A 16,458-nucleotide genomic window follows, 5' to 3' on the forward strand; every position below is an offset into this window, starting at 1 on the left:
GTATATTAATCAAAAGTACCAACCTTGAGGGCATTAATCTGGTTGCGCAACTCATCGATCTTTTCACGAGGTCCGCCGACACTTGAGATTTTCTGTTCCACAGTGGTGACCCATTTCAACAGATCGTTGACATTCTCTTCGCACATGTTGAACTTCTCGAATACTGCTTGCTATATATTACATAATATGGGTGGGGGAGGGCAAAGCAAACAAATTATTAGAAAACTGGTAAGAAAAGAAATGACTTCTTAGCTCGATACGGGTCGCTATAAAGGGATTCATATAGAGATTTCATAGATATCGTATATATGTCAATAGATAAATGGAACACAAAATATATATAAAACACAAACATAGCTGGAAGAAACACATTTGTTTGTTGAAGAGATTGCGAGGCAAAGACTTAGGGCAAAGCGGTTTTATAACAAGCATTAAGATACAATGAAGTATATAGGCAGTTAACATAAACCAAAGCAATAATATAGACATACAAGCACCAAGGTTCACTACTTTGGGTAACGAGCACTACTGGGGACTAGCAACTACGAGTTGTTTTACTTTTAGTATGCACTAACTACGGTTTAATGGTTTTGTTTTTGGTTTGGTTTCGTTTTGTTGGATTTTTATATTGGTTAGTGTTAATTGTGGTTTGGGTTTGTTTTTCAAATTAAAACTGCAAACGAAATAATATGTAAAAAATATTTATATATGTATGCTGAAAATAGGTAGAAAATTGGTATTTAAACAAGATTTGAAAAATAATAACTAAAGCCTGGGCTATTGCATTGGGGCTGAAAAAGGATATGTAACCTTACTCCAAAACTAAGAGCTAAATAGAGACTAGTGAATTGTGGGGTATTCTCGGGAAAATCCCACTAACTCAGTCAGATCAGTTTTTAACCGCATATTAGAGTCAGTTAAAAATTGATCCGATCCTACGTAATATACTGCCTGGGATACAATTGGATATAGGGAAAAGAAATAACAAGAAATAGATGAGTGCGAGTTCGAATGAAGAAAGATTCGTATGCTAGTGTTATAGACAAATCGATAGAATATTGAGTATATATGATAGAGTATTGCATATGGTGTCCTATTGCCGACGTCATTTATGCGGAGGAGTATGAGACATAACGCATTGCTCTTCGGCTTGATAAAGCGCGATCGATGGAGTACGATAATTATGGATGCATGTTTGTTGGATGTGATCTGTGATGTACTTGCTGACTCTGATTGCATTATTTGTGGCTGCTGTCGCTTGAGAACTTAAAGCGATCTCAGCGAAAAATACGATATATAGAACATAAAACTGAATGCCATGCGCTGCAATATAAGAGATTTGCAAAATAATAATAAATATGATTTGCAAAATAAATTTGCAGAATGATTCTTATTTTTTTTCATTTTCATTGTGGAAAGCTCACATCTTGGTTAGTCTGATGATATAGAATTTGAGATTAAGGTAGAGACAGAGATAGACAGAAAGAAATAGAAAGACAGCGCGCTGATCAAAATGTCTCAAAAATAATCGAAATCAATATCGATAGTACAATACCAAACATGCCACGAACAAAGCTTTTAATTTAGAATTAGAATAATTTTGCTGTAATTTCTTGCAGTAATTCAGTAATTTCTTGCATTCGCAATTCCGGTTTCGAGATCGGTGTCGATAGAAATTGAAAGAGTACACCTCAAGTGATCTGAGACTTACCCTCTGTTCTGCCGGCAGGAGCAGACCCTTCTCGGCGGCCTTCACTAGGTCGATGTTGTTCTTCGGCTCATTGGCGTCGGTCAGGCGTCCCTCGGAGGCATCGATTAGCCCACTGCTAATGGCAGCCGTCAGTGGGACAATGACCCCAGTGCTGGGGTCACGCACCACTGTCGACGATGGATCAACCAGACCTGAGCCAATGGCATCGGCCAGCGTGAACTTGCGGCGCCGGATGATGTCTGGATGCATTTGGAAGGGATCAACTAGGCAGCCATTGGTTGGGTTGTACAAATTAAAGGTGATGGCTTCTAGCAAACCGAATGAGCGCTTAGGCGTGCAGATCAGGCCACTTTCGTAGGCCTCTTGCAGGGTGCAGAGCTTCGAGGTCTGGGTGTTGAGCACGTTCGCCTTGTTGGCATCCATTAGGCCCTTTCGGAAGGCCTCTGGCAATCGGACCAGCTTGGCCTTGGCCAAGTCCTTGACTAGAGCCGAGTCGGGATCCACCACGCCCGCACTGGCGGCCTCCTTGAGCGTGTATACCTTGGGCGTTTCGATGACAGTCAGCGAATCGTTTGCGCTATCGTCGCTGGCTGATGCCGCTGGTGCGGATCCAGGTACACTCGCTGGCACATAGGTCAGCAGTCCGGTCTGCAAGTCCAGACACTTGGACTCGGCCGCCTGGTCAAAGGTGACCGGTTCACGCACGTAAACTATTAAAGTGGGATCGAAGGCAAAGTACAGGGCCTTTGGATCCACGAGTGTGCGCTTGGTGGCGTCCACGAGACCGCGTTCCACGGCTACCGAGTAAGGCAGGAACTTAAAGCTATCGAAATCGCGAACGAGCGCGGTCTTGGGATCGATTATGTTGTAACGAATGGCCTCCTCGAGAGACATTTCACGCGGTTTGCTAATCACAACGCTCACGGGTGTTTGATTTAGTAATTCGACGCTGTCCTGGCGACGCACCACATCATTGCGATCGGTTAGTGGTCGAGTAATGGTGACAAGAATTCCGCGCGAGAGTGCCACGTCGTAGTTATAAGCTGACTTAGACTTGGGATCAAATACTCTACCCTTGGACACATCAATATCACCATTCTCAATAGCTTCTGTTAGCGGTAACTCCTTACCAGTAAGCTGGTTTTTGAATACGGTAGTCGCGGGGTCTATGAAACCCGAATGGATGGCTTCGATTAGGTCTAGATATTCACCCGTTGTTGGATCGCAGAATTTGCCTGTTTCGGGGCGGTAAAGTTGTTGGCGCAATACGAGTTCAAGGCTGAGGAGGCGACGATTGGAAACAATTAAACCCTTGGCCCTAGCCGCCTGGAGATCCAACTGTTCGTTGCCCAGATTGTAACAACCCCTAGAGTCATCAACTAACTGCTCCTTGATAGCATTGGCCAACCGAAGGTACTTGCCGGTCTCGTGGTGTTTGACTAAGCTGGATGACAGGCTAACTACATCCTCCACGCAAGCTTCGTTGAGATTAAGCTTGCGATTTGTGACTGGATGCAGAACCTTACGTGTGGAAGGGTCATAGAAGCCCATCGACAATAATTCGTACAGACCAAAACCGGCATTCTCAATGTCCACAATGAGACCCAGGCTTAGGGCCTCGCCCAGAGGAACAAACGAATTGCTTCCCGGTTCCCGGAAGACACCCTCCCTTCTATTGATGATGCCATTTCTACAGGTCTCGCTCAGAGTGTACATCTGTTCTGTCTGCTCATCGAAGTAGCAGGGCAGGTGAGGATTAACCACGAAACTGCGCATGCTTTCGAGTAATGTAATCTGGCGACCAGTTCTGGGATCGCTTAGCTTGCCGGTCTTGTCGTCGAATAGTCCCTGATGAATTGCTCGCTGGATGCTGATGGGCGCATTGACATCCATTAGGATTCCAATATCAAAGGCGTGCTTAAGGGTCATTGTCTGGTTGTTATACAGTAGCTTGGAATTTTGGGCATCGATAATGCCGGTGTCTTTAGCGTGTGTAAGGTTCAGCTGCTTGTACAGACCAGTCTTGAAGTCTCTGATCTGCACACTATGCTCGTCCAGTAAATTCGTGTTTAAGGCCTCGGCAAAGTTCAGCTTCTCGCCCGACTTCGGATCGACAAAGTGTCCATCCACCTCGTCGTAGACATTCTTCACCACAGCCTCAATAAGACGAAGAGGCTTCTTGGCTTCGACCAAAATACCTCGATCGAATGCTTCCTTAAAGTCAATCGGGTGATCATCGGCATCCCTCACCGTACCATGCTTACTGTCCACGATTCCAGTCTCGGTGGCCACCCCAAATGGAATGATTTGTCCCGAACCCACATTGACGACCGTCGAATCGGGATCGAGGATGCCCCTACGAATGGCACGTTCAGTTGTGAGCTTCTCGCGGGTCACCGTGTTGCTAAATTGACCAGTCTTGGGGTCGTAAAGACCGCGGTAGACAGCATCGGGCAAGCTGCGCTTTCGCTTGGGCGGGATGAGAATGCGATTCTCCAGGGCTTCATGGAGGGACAGTTTGGTAGAAGCATATGGGTTAATCACATATCCCTCAATCGGATCAAGATAACCCTTTGCGATCGCTTCTGTAATGGAAATAATTGACTCTGTCTTGGGATCAAGCAACACCAGCTCTTCGGGATTAATGAGCTTTTGGGCAATGGCGGTCTTCAGGTCCAACTGCTTGTCGTCGATGGTGAACTTTGCTGTCGAAGGATCGTAAAGACCGCGCAGCAGACAATCGACCAGGGAAAGCGGCTTTTTCGTGCTTATAAGGTAGCCCTTTACGAAAGCCTCGTCGAGACTAATGTTGGGCGAGCTTAGTGTTCCGCGAACAGTGTCCAGAAGACCCACCTTGGCCGCCTCCTTGCCCGGCAAAATCTTATCATGATCGACATCCTTGACTAAAGTCGTTTCTAGTTCCACAAAGCCCATTTCAATGGCTTGCTGAAGAAGAATCTCCTCGCCGGTGACAGGATTAAGAACCTTGCCAGTGCTGGGCGTGTAGTATTCGCGCTGAAGCAACTCTGGCAAGCTCCAGGTGACGTTGTCGGTTTTCAGCAAACGCTGTTGTACACCTACATCGAAGGGCACCAGAGTGTTGTTCTTATTGTCTTTGATTTGACCCGTGGCGGGCAGCACCAAATCGTCTTCGATAGCGCAATCCAGCTTGACTTCCTTCTTTGTGACAGTATCCACAATCAATGAGATCTTCGGGTCAACTAAACCAATTTCAATCGACTTCTGAACATCGACCTGGTTTTGACTCTCTGAGTCGAAGAGTTTTCCCGTCTCGGGGTCGTAGAGACCTTTGCGTACGGCAGCCTCCAGGGAAATGGGTTTGCGTGCACCGGGCACTAGGAAGCCCAGCTGGAAAGCTAACTCCATGGGAATCTCTTTGAGCGTCTGAATATCTATCACTGTGCCCGCCTGCATGTCTACCACCCCCAACTCAATTGCCATACGCAGTGGAATCACCTCACCGCTGACTGGGTCGCGCACCGATATCGACTGAATGTCCAGCTTGCCACTGTTGATGGCCTCAACAATGGAGCAAACCCGACCATCGTCAAGCACCACCTGTCCTGTCTGTGTGTCTATTGTCACGTTCTCGATGCCCGATGGCTTTTGCTCTTCGGGATTGGCTCGGATAATCCATTGGCGGTCAACGCACTCAAAGAATGGGATTTTCTTGCCTGTCTTCGGATCCACCATGTGTCCTGTGTGCCTGTCCAGAAGTGGACGCTCCAAGGCTGCTGTAAGAGTCTCGTATTTGCCGGTACTAAAGTTCTTAACCAAAATAGTTTCCGGGTTGAAAACATTCATGTCAAATACCAACGTATGGAAGGAAATCTTCTGGCCAGTACTAGGATCAATAAAGTATTGATTCTCTGGATCGTAGATGTTAAGTTCATACAGATTCTGTGGCGTCAGTTCTGTGTCTGCGTCTACCAGGTAAGACACCTGCTGCAGAACAATTAGTTTGTCGTCGATGATCTGTACTTCGTCCAATGGGCTCAGCTGCTCCTCCTTGAGTAGCGTGGAAACGGTCTGCGACTGCTGTTCTCCATCTACGATCACCTGGCACTCATCGGGGCTAATCAACTTTTGGGAGATGGCATCGCCAATGGCCAGTGTCCTGGGCACTTCTCGCTTTACAGAGCTTTCAACCAATTCAGCAGGCAGTTTAACTACGTCCCGAGCCTCATCATCGGGAGTGCCCTCACTGGTGGATGTCGTTGTGGTGGTAGTCGTGGTGGTGACTTTGGTAACTAATGTAGCAGTGCTGGTGGTAAGTATCTCTGTTGGTAGTTCTTCCACTGTCTCGGTCACAACTTGTGTTGTGGAAGGTTCTGGCTTAATTGTCTTTTCTGTGGTTAGGGCATCTACCAAAGCCTTGCCCGCAAGAACTGGTGCACCTACAATGGCTAGAGCGCCCAGCTTGGCAGCATCCTTCACATTCTGCAAAATCTTGCTACCACTTTCCGCTGGCTGAGTGCCCTTCTCCTGCTGAATGAAATCAACAAGAGATTGATGTTTGTCCGAAGTTGAATGCGGTTGAACAATTTGCTCAAGATCACTTGGTTGTTGTAGTTTTCCTTCATCAACAATTGTTGTCTTGGTGGTAACTGTCACTGTTGTTTCAGATGTGCTTACTGGCTCGGTTGGAATAGTTTCCACCGGCTTCGGCTCCGTCGTTTTCTTTTCGGTGTCTACAATTTCTTCCGGCTTCTTTTGTTCATCATTGGTTTTCTGCTCAATCTCTGTAGGTTCAGCTGGGGATGAAGGCACAGGCTCATTCAAAGGCGATTCCTTTACTGTGGCTGTATTCTCTTGGGGCAGGGTTTCCTCGGTTGAAGATGTTGTTGTAGTGATAGTTGTTGTTGTTACAGTAGTTTCCGTGATCGTCGGCTCTTCGACAGTGACAACTCTTTCTTCAAGCACTATTTCATTGGTAGGTTCAGTCCTGGTGGTATCATCGTTCGTCTCATTCACCTTTATAGGTTCTTGGACAGTTGGTTCCTTAACTTGCACATCTACAATGTTCTCAGATTTGCTGACCTCAGTTATTTCCTCCACTATGGGCTGTTCATCGACTGTTTTTACCGTTGTGGTAATGGTTGTAATAGTTTGGGAACTTGTAACGGGTTCTTTAATTTCGGTTTTAATTTCAGTGATCTTGGTCTCCTCTACTTGATCAACAAATGGAGCCAGTGGTGCTGTGAAGGGGGGCTCAATTTCAGAAATCTCTTCCTTTTTAGCAGTTCTGGGCATTGGCTCTGGCTTTGAGGTAGGTTCAGATGATTGTTCGTTTTTACTGGTTGGAGCAGGAGATGGTTCCTTTGGTGTGATTTGTGCTGGCTCGCTAGTGTTCTCCTTGTAATCCGGCTCAGGAGTTGGATCTTTTTTAACAGATTCAACGAATTCTGCATTTTGGTCTGGCTCGGGAGTTAGTTCCTTTTGAGCAGGCTTGGGAGATGCCTCCGTTTCAGCTGGCCTGGAACTTGTGTCTTTTGTTACCACTGGATCTTTCTTTGGTGACTCCTCGGAAGCTGGTTCTGGTGATATCTTTTCTGGTACTGTATCTGTTTCATTAGAAGTCACGGTGGTTATGGTTTCAGTTATTTTAGAAACCTCTGTTTTATCTTCAGGCACTTTACTGGGCTTAACCACCACTGTATCCTCCTTAACTGTGGTCGAGACATCCTCTACCACAACTGGCTCCAGATTTCCGGTCTCCGTCGTTGTACTTGATGTAGTAATTGTTGTTACTGTTGTGGTGGTCAAAGTGCTTGTTGATTCAACTTCCAAGGGTAGAATGCTTTCCTGTGGCAGCGTATCGGGCATATCCTGCTGTTTTTCGTTGGCAATAAAGTTGGCAGTCGTAGAGCTGATAAAATTCTCCGTTTCACTGAGGAGATTATCCACCTCACTTGGCACTTGTTGCGGCTGTAGCTCTTTACGGCGCTCCTGTTCAATGAAGCTGGTTTGAGGTTCCTTAGGTTTTTCAGTGGTCTTGGCATCTTCCGTTGGAGATTTCACAGATTTGATAAGACTTTTAACGCCACTTACGATGGCGCCTCCGGCCAGTACAGGAGCTGCGATCACGCCCAGTGCACCCAATTTGGCGGCATCTTTTACATTTTGCAACGTCTTCGATGGCTCCTTGCTGCCCTTTGTATCGATTTCACTTACACTTGGAACGGATGTGTCCTTGGTGGATTGCGTCGTGCTGACCACTTGCATCTCTTGCTTGCGGGTATCCGAACTGACCACCACTGTCTGGGTGCGCTCTTCCACAACAACAGTTTGATCGCCGCTGGTAACTACGGCGCCAATCGATTCCGGACTTTCGCCGGCCGCTGCTTTTGTCTCCCGAGTTGTGGATTCTTCGCGCAGAATTCCCAGCTCCTTAGCTTCCTCCAAGCTGCACACCTCACCGGTATTAACGTTCTGCACTTCATTGTTAGAAATGAGGACGTAGCCTTGCATAAGCTCAATGGTTTTAGTAGTCACCGTGTGGACCGCACGCACCGTCTCCATGATCTCCGTTTTGGGAATGGGTTTTTGGGTAATCACAAAATCTGAGAGATTCTTTACCACCAGAACACCATTTTCCATAGCTTGTCGTAGAGGTATACGTTCACCAGTGGACGGTACAGTCAGAGTTTGGGCAGCTACATCGATGAGATCTCGCTCCATGGCAGTCACCACCTCGATTGCATCTGGCTTGGGAGAGTAGGGAATGGACATGATAAAGTTTTCCTCGATGGCTTGCTTGATGGGAAGTGCTTTCTTTGTACTTGGATGCAGAACAACTCGCTTGGACGGTTCCACCAGGCTCTTTTCCACAGCAACAGGGAATATCATACCCACCGGCGGAATTTCCACCTTAGATTTTTGCTGATCGTAACTAGGATCAAAAAGTTTCGCATCAATGGCTTCAGTAATGTTGAGTGTATTCTTCTTATAGCTGAATGTGGAATCATCGGCATTAATAATGCCCTTAGTGATCGCTTCCTCTAGGGTGCATTTTTCGGGCTTATGCAGTTTCGAATGCGGATCCAAGACCTCACATACTATGGCCTCATGGATGCTCAGGGGATAACCACTCTCCGGATGGACAATACTCTGAGTTTGTGGATCAATTAATCCCTGGTCTGCCAGACGCGGCACCGATAAGCTCTTGGCCAACGGCATGAGAATATGGTTAGTCTGCTCGGAATCAATAATCTTCTGTTCCACTGCTTGCCTCAAATTCAAGACTCTATTGTTTTGGGGATCGATCACCTGACCACGACGTCCATCAATTAGACCGGTGTTCAGTGCCTCAGTTATGTTTACCACCTCTCCTTTGGGATTAGTGAAGTTACTCGTGTTTTCAAGTATTTCACAGGTCTCCTCGTCGATGATTCCCTTTCGTAAAGCATCCTTCGGCTTGAGAATGACCTTGCGCATTCTCTGGAGGACTACAACTTTGTCCTCGACCGTTGACGGTTCACTGTCAAAGGACCTTCCGCGATGCAAATGATCCCGGGAGACAATGCCTCGTTCGTATGCCACCTCCACTGGAATTTGCTCACCAGTTCGTGGATCTGTGACGAAACGCACAGTTCGCAAAGCTCCCTCGGCGGCAACCAATGGAGCACCTACCACACTCAATAGTCCCAGTTTAGTTGCTGTGATCAAGTCCACTGGCTGACCCTCAGAATCAAGAATAGTGGCTGTCTTTGGATCGTAAATAGAACGCGCTATCGCCTCGGTAACGGAAATGGGTTGCTTGGTTGTCGGATCCACAATTTTAATTAGGTGCTCGTCAACCAGACCCTGACGGGCGGCATCGAAGATATTTTCAGTCTCTCCGGTCTGCGTGAAGATTACTAGGGCAGTGGACGGATCATAGATGGCGCCCGGCGCAATTTGCAGTGGCTCTGGAGAGGCGAGCTCTCGTTGGCAGGTGAGCACCTCGACAAACTTGGGCGGGGCATCCTTCAGGGGCGTGGAAACCTCCAACACATCCGGAATGTTGTTTACTTTAGTGATGCGAAGAATTGTCTTTTGGTTGGCGCCTCTCGTAGTCGGGACGGTTTCCAGAATGATCTTACCCTCGTCAATGGCACTGCGCATGCCCTGGACTTGTTTCCGGCTATTCGTATAGTTGCCATAACTGTCCAAGATATCACGCTCAAAGGCTGACTGCACGGAGATCTTGTCGCCAGTGCTGGGATCAATTACGGAGAGCGATAGATTGTTAATAATCTGCTTGTTGATACACTCCTCAAAGTTAACCAATCGATCTGTGCCCTGCACATGGAATACTCCCGTATCTGGATTAAACAGGCGCTGCTCAATGGCGTCCTTTAGTCGCCATCCTCCTGGGGGCAGCTCCATGATCTGGCGCTCCGTTACGTTTTGTTCGATATAGCTGGACTTTTCCATGTTAATAAATTCGGAGACCACACGATGCGGCTTTACTAATTCCTGGGAAATGGGAATCTCCACCGACTTCTCGACGTACTTGGTGTGCTGTGTGTTTAGCTTGATGGGCTCTGCTTCCGGTATGATTTGCTTGGTCACAATGGTAATAGTGGATTTTGTTTTTTTCCTATTTGTTGGCTCCGGAACTGTCTGATTGCTATCGGGAACTAACAAGCCATAGTTGAGGGCCTGCTGTACTGAGTAAATATTGCCCGTTTTGGGATCTTTGAAGAGTTGCCTCTCCTCGTCAATGAAACCTTGACGCACTGCCTCCGTGAAGGTAAGCAACACGCTGTCGACTGGCTCCTGGGAACCAGCCCTGATTGTCACATAACGATTGATCGTCCGCGTCACCGTTTCCGTGGTCAAAGTGATATTGAGCAAACTACTTAGTAGGAGAGCACCCTCGGGAGTGATAAACTTCCGCTCGATGGCGGTGTCCAGGGGCACTGTCTCCCCGGTCTTGGGATCCAAAAGATAACCAGTCTTCGGGTCAATCAGATTGTGATAGACCAAATCAAAGACGCTAAGCTCCTTACCACTGGCATTCTGAACACCAATGCCACGGCTAAACATCTCGTACACCTCCTGGCGCACCAGTCCCTCACTAACAGCCACCTCGAGTGGCACCAGACTATCCCTACCCGTCTCTAAGGCAAAGCCCGTACTCTTGCGACGCAAAAGATCGCGCGAGAGGGCCACATTAAAGCTCACATAGTCATTGCTCCTCAGATCCTTGAACCCGTCAATATCGAAGATTGAACGCTGCGCCACCGAGCTAATCAGACCGCGTTCCACCGCCTCCGGAATGCTGATCAGCTCACCGGTCATAAAGTCGCGGTACTTGCACTCGGCCGGCAACACGATGCCGTCGGCGATGGCCTCCTGAAGGGTGACCAATTCACCCTTACGTTTGGTGATGCACTTGAGCAAATTACCGTCCAGTACACCGGCCTCGATGGCCTGCATAATGCTCAACTTTTCGCGGCGCATGGGACTCGTGATCTGGGCCTGTTTATCGAGCAGATTCAGATCGCAGATGTCCTTCAGCGTGTACGGTTTCACGATCAACTGACGGTTGCGCGCCTCTGCGAAGGTTAACTTCTCCTTGGTCACCTCGTTCACGTACCGACCCGTTTTGGCATTTAGTACGCCCGACTGCAGTGCCTCCTGCAGTGTGATCTTCGTATCGCGTTTCGCGTCCACCACTTCGCGCACACTCGCGTCTATTAGTTGATTGGCAATGGCCGAATCCAATCGGAACTTGTCGCCGGAATTGCGATCCGCTATCCAGCCGGCGCCATCGACCAGGCCATGCGCAATCGCATCGCTCAGGCACAGCGCATTCGACTTGATTGTCACCGACTCGTGCCGGATGAGGTAGCCACGCTCGTAGGCCTCCGCCAGGCTGATCGTCTGTCCGGATTTGACGCGATACAGGCCGGTCTTGGTGTCCACACTCCCCGCAGTAATGGCATCGGCAATGTTGCGTGGATTCTCGGGAGAGCCCAGCTCTCCGGAGGTTTGCTCTACGGTGACCGTGTTGTTTACCTTGATCCGCTTCTCGGCCGTCTCGTAACCGGATTCCGCTTCGCTAATCTCGCGCTGAATAACCTCCAGGAGCGACAGCTCCCGTCCGCTGGCATCTCTGCCGGCACCGGGCTCAAGCAATTGCTTTGCCAGTTGCAAATCGATCAGTCCTTGGTCGGCAGCTTGTTCCAGCGTGATACGGCGATCACCCACTAGCATCTCGCCGGTGCGCACGTCCAGAATGCGAAGCTGGATGGCTTCTCCGATGGTCAGTACGCGACCCGTACGCGGATCGCGTATTCCGGCTATATCCAGCACGGAATGGCCACCCAGCTGTTGAGAGCGCTTGAGCGTACGGATTTCGTTGAATTGGATCTGCGATTGAGGCAGGCTAGCAGTGCTAACCTCCTGACTAGCGGCGTCCAAGCCATCGCTACTGTAGACGCTCTTCGTAGAGCTTTTCGTTGTCTTCGTTGAGCTGATTCTGAAAGAATTCGATTGCAATTTTATTATTTAATTTAAACACACATTTAGAGAAGAAATAAATTGGATTAAGTAAAGGAATATATAATGAGAATAAATATGGGATTATTCATAGTTCTATAACTTTGTCAAAATTGTGTAATACTTCTTATCGCATAACATGAAACTGTGGATTTAAATGAAACATTTTTGAATTTCTGAATGCAGTAAAATTCTTTCTTTCTGGAGAATAATATACACTTCCTATATATTATATACTTAGATACATTTACTTACTGTGTGGTGCTGTAGGTAGTGGTGTAGAGATCCTCCTGGCGCGCAGCGTAGCCATCGCCAGTTGGCACGCTGCCCGCACTGAAGTCAACCCTAAAGGTCTTGAGCGGTTTCTGTAGACTCTCAGCGTATTGCTAAATGCAAAAATTAAAGCAATTTCGGTTAGTAAAAGTTAACAACTGGGCAACTGGCAAATTAAACTCGGTTCGTCGAAATCTTTGCGAGGGGATACAACTGGGCAGCAGGGAATGGGGGAGGATAGATGAAGTATTACCTGAAACTCGAACGCAAAGTCGTAGTCACTTTCCTCTGCCACTTGGACAGTCGTGGTTTGGGTTTTGGATTTGGTTTTAGTCGCCTTGCGACCCGATCTATGCTGAGGCATGTCTAAGGCTTTCGTTTGGTTCAGTTCGACAAAGTCATAGTCAGCAATTGGTATTTGTTTCGTTGGCTTAGGGGCTTCTTGAATGCACTGCGCGAGATTTAATTGTGACAAAAGCAATTAGAAATTTACGAGTCAAGATTTGTTGGCAGACGCGTCACTTTGAAGTTGCCGTAGAGTCTCAAACTTTTTTTTTGTGGAATGTTTATGGCATGCGTGAGCGTGATTTGATATGGCCGCGTGATAAAGTCACCGGCGATAAAGCAACTAAAAATACTTCCAAGATTGTCAAAAGACATGAACACTACAATTTTACGGTAGCCGTCACTGGACTTTTTAGTATTAATCGGCCCTTGAAACCGTCCTATACTACTCTGTTTGTTGATTCGCTTAATTCATTCACTAGATTCAGTTCTTTCAGTCGCACACAAGGATACATTTTTATCAGCCGCGCACCGACGAACACAAATCACACGAAGCACATATGTACAGTTAAGTGAAAACAAAAAAACAAAAAAAAAGGAAAAAACGCACACAAAAAGCAAACCCAAAGGCTTTATGAAAATAGAAATGACGCTATATGACCGAGAAGGCCTCAATCGCTCTGCAAATATGTAGTGCAAACTCTCTCAAGAGGTCCCAACCATAATAAATAGGGTAAGTGATTACCCGGAAAGAGTTGGGGATCCGGAGTGCGTCTTATCGAAGGGATCTGGTAATTTAATTTTTATCTTTATTGACCATTTGCCAGAGACAGTGGATTCAATGGCAAATGACTGGCATATGGCTGCAGGTCGTAGCCCCAACTTGAAATTGCATTGACGTCATACATACAACTTTGCAAAAGAGGGCTGCAAATGAAGTCATTGAATGGCGAATCTACAAAGTGATCAACGACTTATGATTTGCATTTTCAAAATAAACAACTAATCTGCTGTTGCTGCTGCTGATTTTCAAGGTTGCCCTAGAGTTGGTAAAAGCAACAAATAAATTATAATTAACAAAACACACACCGACACACATTTAGACAGTTAATATACGAGTACGAGAACAATGATGTCATCAGAGTGGCGAATATTTGATTATAAATGAAACTGAAACAAGTTTGTCGAGCGCCCGCACAACGAGCAACTAAAGCTGAACTAAAGCACAAACTAATGCCCTATGAATCTGCGTTTCATAAGCAAGCAGATTAAACAGATTCTTGGCTCTAATCGGCTGAGATGCGCTTGACACTGATAACATGACTAATACGCCACGTTGTGCCGGCTTTAAATGGGGGTAAGAGCGCACAAACGAGAGAGGAAAAGCTCCGACGAGAGCGTGCAGCATGCAGCCTGCAATTGGACCTCGCCTTTGAGGCACTATGAAAATAGGCGCCTCCCTTTGCTTCAGTGGAGGCATAGACCCCAAAACGCTCGCTTTCATTCCTGATTTATCGTTAGAATGCCGCTAAAAATATATATATATGCAACGAATTATATATAGAAGGCATACGAAGGCATCTAGTTTAATCGATAAAATCAAAGGGAAAGTGCAGGCAAGCTGGGCGAACTAACAAATACTCTTCCACCGGCATTCCGGGTGGCGTTTCCTGGTAAACCGATCGCTCAATTCCAAGCATCACATCAGCTCTGATGGATTGCACCTCATAGATTAGATAAGCGCCAGCCCTGACACTCCCGCGATCCTCTTGTTGATAGGAAGTCATAATTCACGCTAGTCAGCTAGTAATCGAGCGGGAGAATAATTTCCACAGTTTTTCGGGCTTCCCATTTTAAGTGCAGCATTTTATGGTTTTATGCAACCTATAATGACCCTAAACTCGCTGACTCACTACGAAATTTCAGTCATAGATTTTCATTTTCTCGTTTTTTTTATATTTTTTTTTGTGTGTGCGCTTTCATTAACACCAAAACAGACGGCCGAAAATATCAACATTCCGATTCTTGCGACATGTTCAAGGCTATATTAATAATGTATTTCTTTTATTTTCGTTTTCACACTCTTCTGTTTGCGTTTCGGTTATATTTGAGTTGTTGCAAAGCACTCGACGAGTGACTTCATTTCGGGCTATAATAGAACTCTTTGCGGCACAAATTCAAACGTCGAGGGGTCGATGGCGGCAGCGAATTTAAATTTCTTCTAACAAAATAAAAGCGAACCAATGCGACACGGTTCGCATTTAATTGAAATTTAAGGCACCAAGACAACGACACGGACACACTTTCTATCCGGCCGTACATGTGTGACATCATGTCTGCCCATGCGGCGTATGAGCAATGTTCTCTATTTGAGTTTTGCGAAGTTATTTGCCCATTTAGTTATCACAACTATTCACTCATAATTACACGCTCGATTCGAATTCAAATTCCATAGACTTTGGTTGCCAACAAAAACGGGAGGTTTTAAAGGTTTTGGCCTTTGTTAAATTTCGTTCACCGGCAGCAAGTCGGCACACACAGCGGATACGCGACGTTACACAACCACGTCGCTTTCGGTACTGAATGGAGCAGCGCCACTCCGAGAATCAATTGGCCATGTGGAGAGCGAGAGCGAGCTTTTTTAGAGATTCAGAGAGACAATTGCCACTGGGAGAGAGAGAGAGCTTAAAAATGCCGGCTAGTTTTTGGTGAGCATTCCACAGCTGTTGCGCCAAAACATTATAAACAATCCATTTACAATGGCAAGGCCTGAAATGAGGGAAATGGGCGATGGGAGGGGAATGGGAAGGGAGTTCGCTGCTGGAGTTGGCTCCAAATTAAAGTCGAAAACAATACACGGAAGTCGAGAACAAAGTATCAGAGGAACAGATCAAACCAGTTTGTGCCGCCATCTAACCTTCTAAATAACTTATTTCGCTTTTCAGTCTAGTTAAGCCAGCGGAGCTTCAGCGCCCGCCCCTGCTATGCATATCAAGTTGGCTTGAAGGCGAAGTGGTAATGGAGCAGTTATGATGTCACTCCAACGCTCGAGGCGAAGGCAACACCTCCGAAAAGCCACGATAGATCCAAAACAACAAATTCGGATTACTTTGAAATGGATCAACTACATAGAAAGAAATTGAGGCTAAAGATGTTCAATTTTACAAAGATGGCACTTAAATCTTATTTTTAAAGCAGATGTGAATATAAATATATCTTTAAATTTACTTAGCATCTTTGTCTTTTCTCACTGTACTATTAATGATGCTATTTATTACAGCATTAGCTCAAAAGTTGATTGAACTTATGTTTACACCATGTCCGGCGATCTGAACTCCATTTAAACAATATGGTAATTGCCTTCTAAATATTTGCTAACAAATATTTTCGTATTTTTTCGGTTGGTGAATAATATTCTTAATTGAATTTCTGAAGATGGAGCGGCTAGGAAATAAACAAATCCCAAACCAGTTGAGCAAAAATAGTCAAAATAAGGGGGGAACTGGAATTCAAAAAAATAAAAGAAATGTTGACAGATGGCGACAAAGACGTTGATGACGTTCCCTGGCATTGAATTTCGAGTATAACCGAATCCATACGACTGCTGGGGCCTCATTAATATTTATAGAATTCGGCGTCGTCATTATTAATTTCGAATCTGTCTCCAATTTGCCTAA

General features: G+C 46.3%; 1 protein-coding gene across 27 annotated transcripts in view; it reads right to left on the bottom strand.

Annotated features, from left to right (window-relative positions):
- LOC117138600 (microtubule-actin cross-linking factor 1) overlaps positions 1-16,458 on the bottom strand; it is a 75,318-nt gene that overhangs the window by 17,744 nt on the left and 41,116 nt on the right. For 16 of the 27 annotated variants that reach the window (XM_033300801.1, XM_033300798.1, XM_033300797.1 and 13 more), the window contains 3 exons: positions 12,479-12,609; positions 11,741-12,203; positions 24-170 (listed from right to left, as the gene is read on the bottom strand). In XM_033300801.1, the coding sequence (XP_033156692.1) occupies positions 24-170; positions 11,741-12,203; positions 12,479-12,609 (741 nt within the window). Of the gene's footprint in view, positions 1-23; positions 171-1,711; positions 12,204-12,478; positions 12,610-12,749; positions 12,876-16,458 lie in introns of those variants that run through there. The other 11 variants (XM_033300785.1, XM_033300784.1, XM_033300783.1 and 8 more) reach the window with 3 other exon arrangements.

This window comes from Drosophila mauritiana, chromosome 2R (genome assembly GCF_004382145.1).
Source record: "Drosophila mauritiana strain mau12 chromosome 2R, ASM438214v1, whole genome shotgun sequence".
In the NCBI taxonomy this organism is placed as follows: Eukaryota; Metazoa; Arthropoda; class Insecta; order Diptera; family Drosophilidae; genus Drosophila; species Drosophila mauritiana.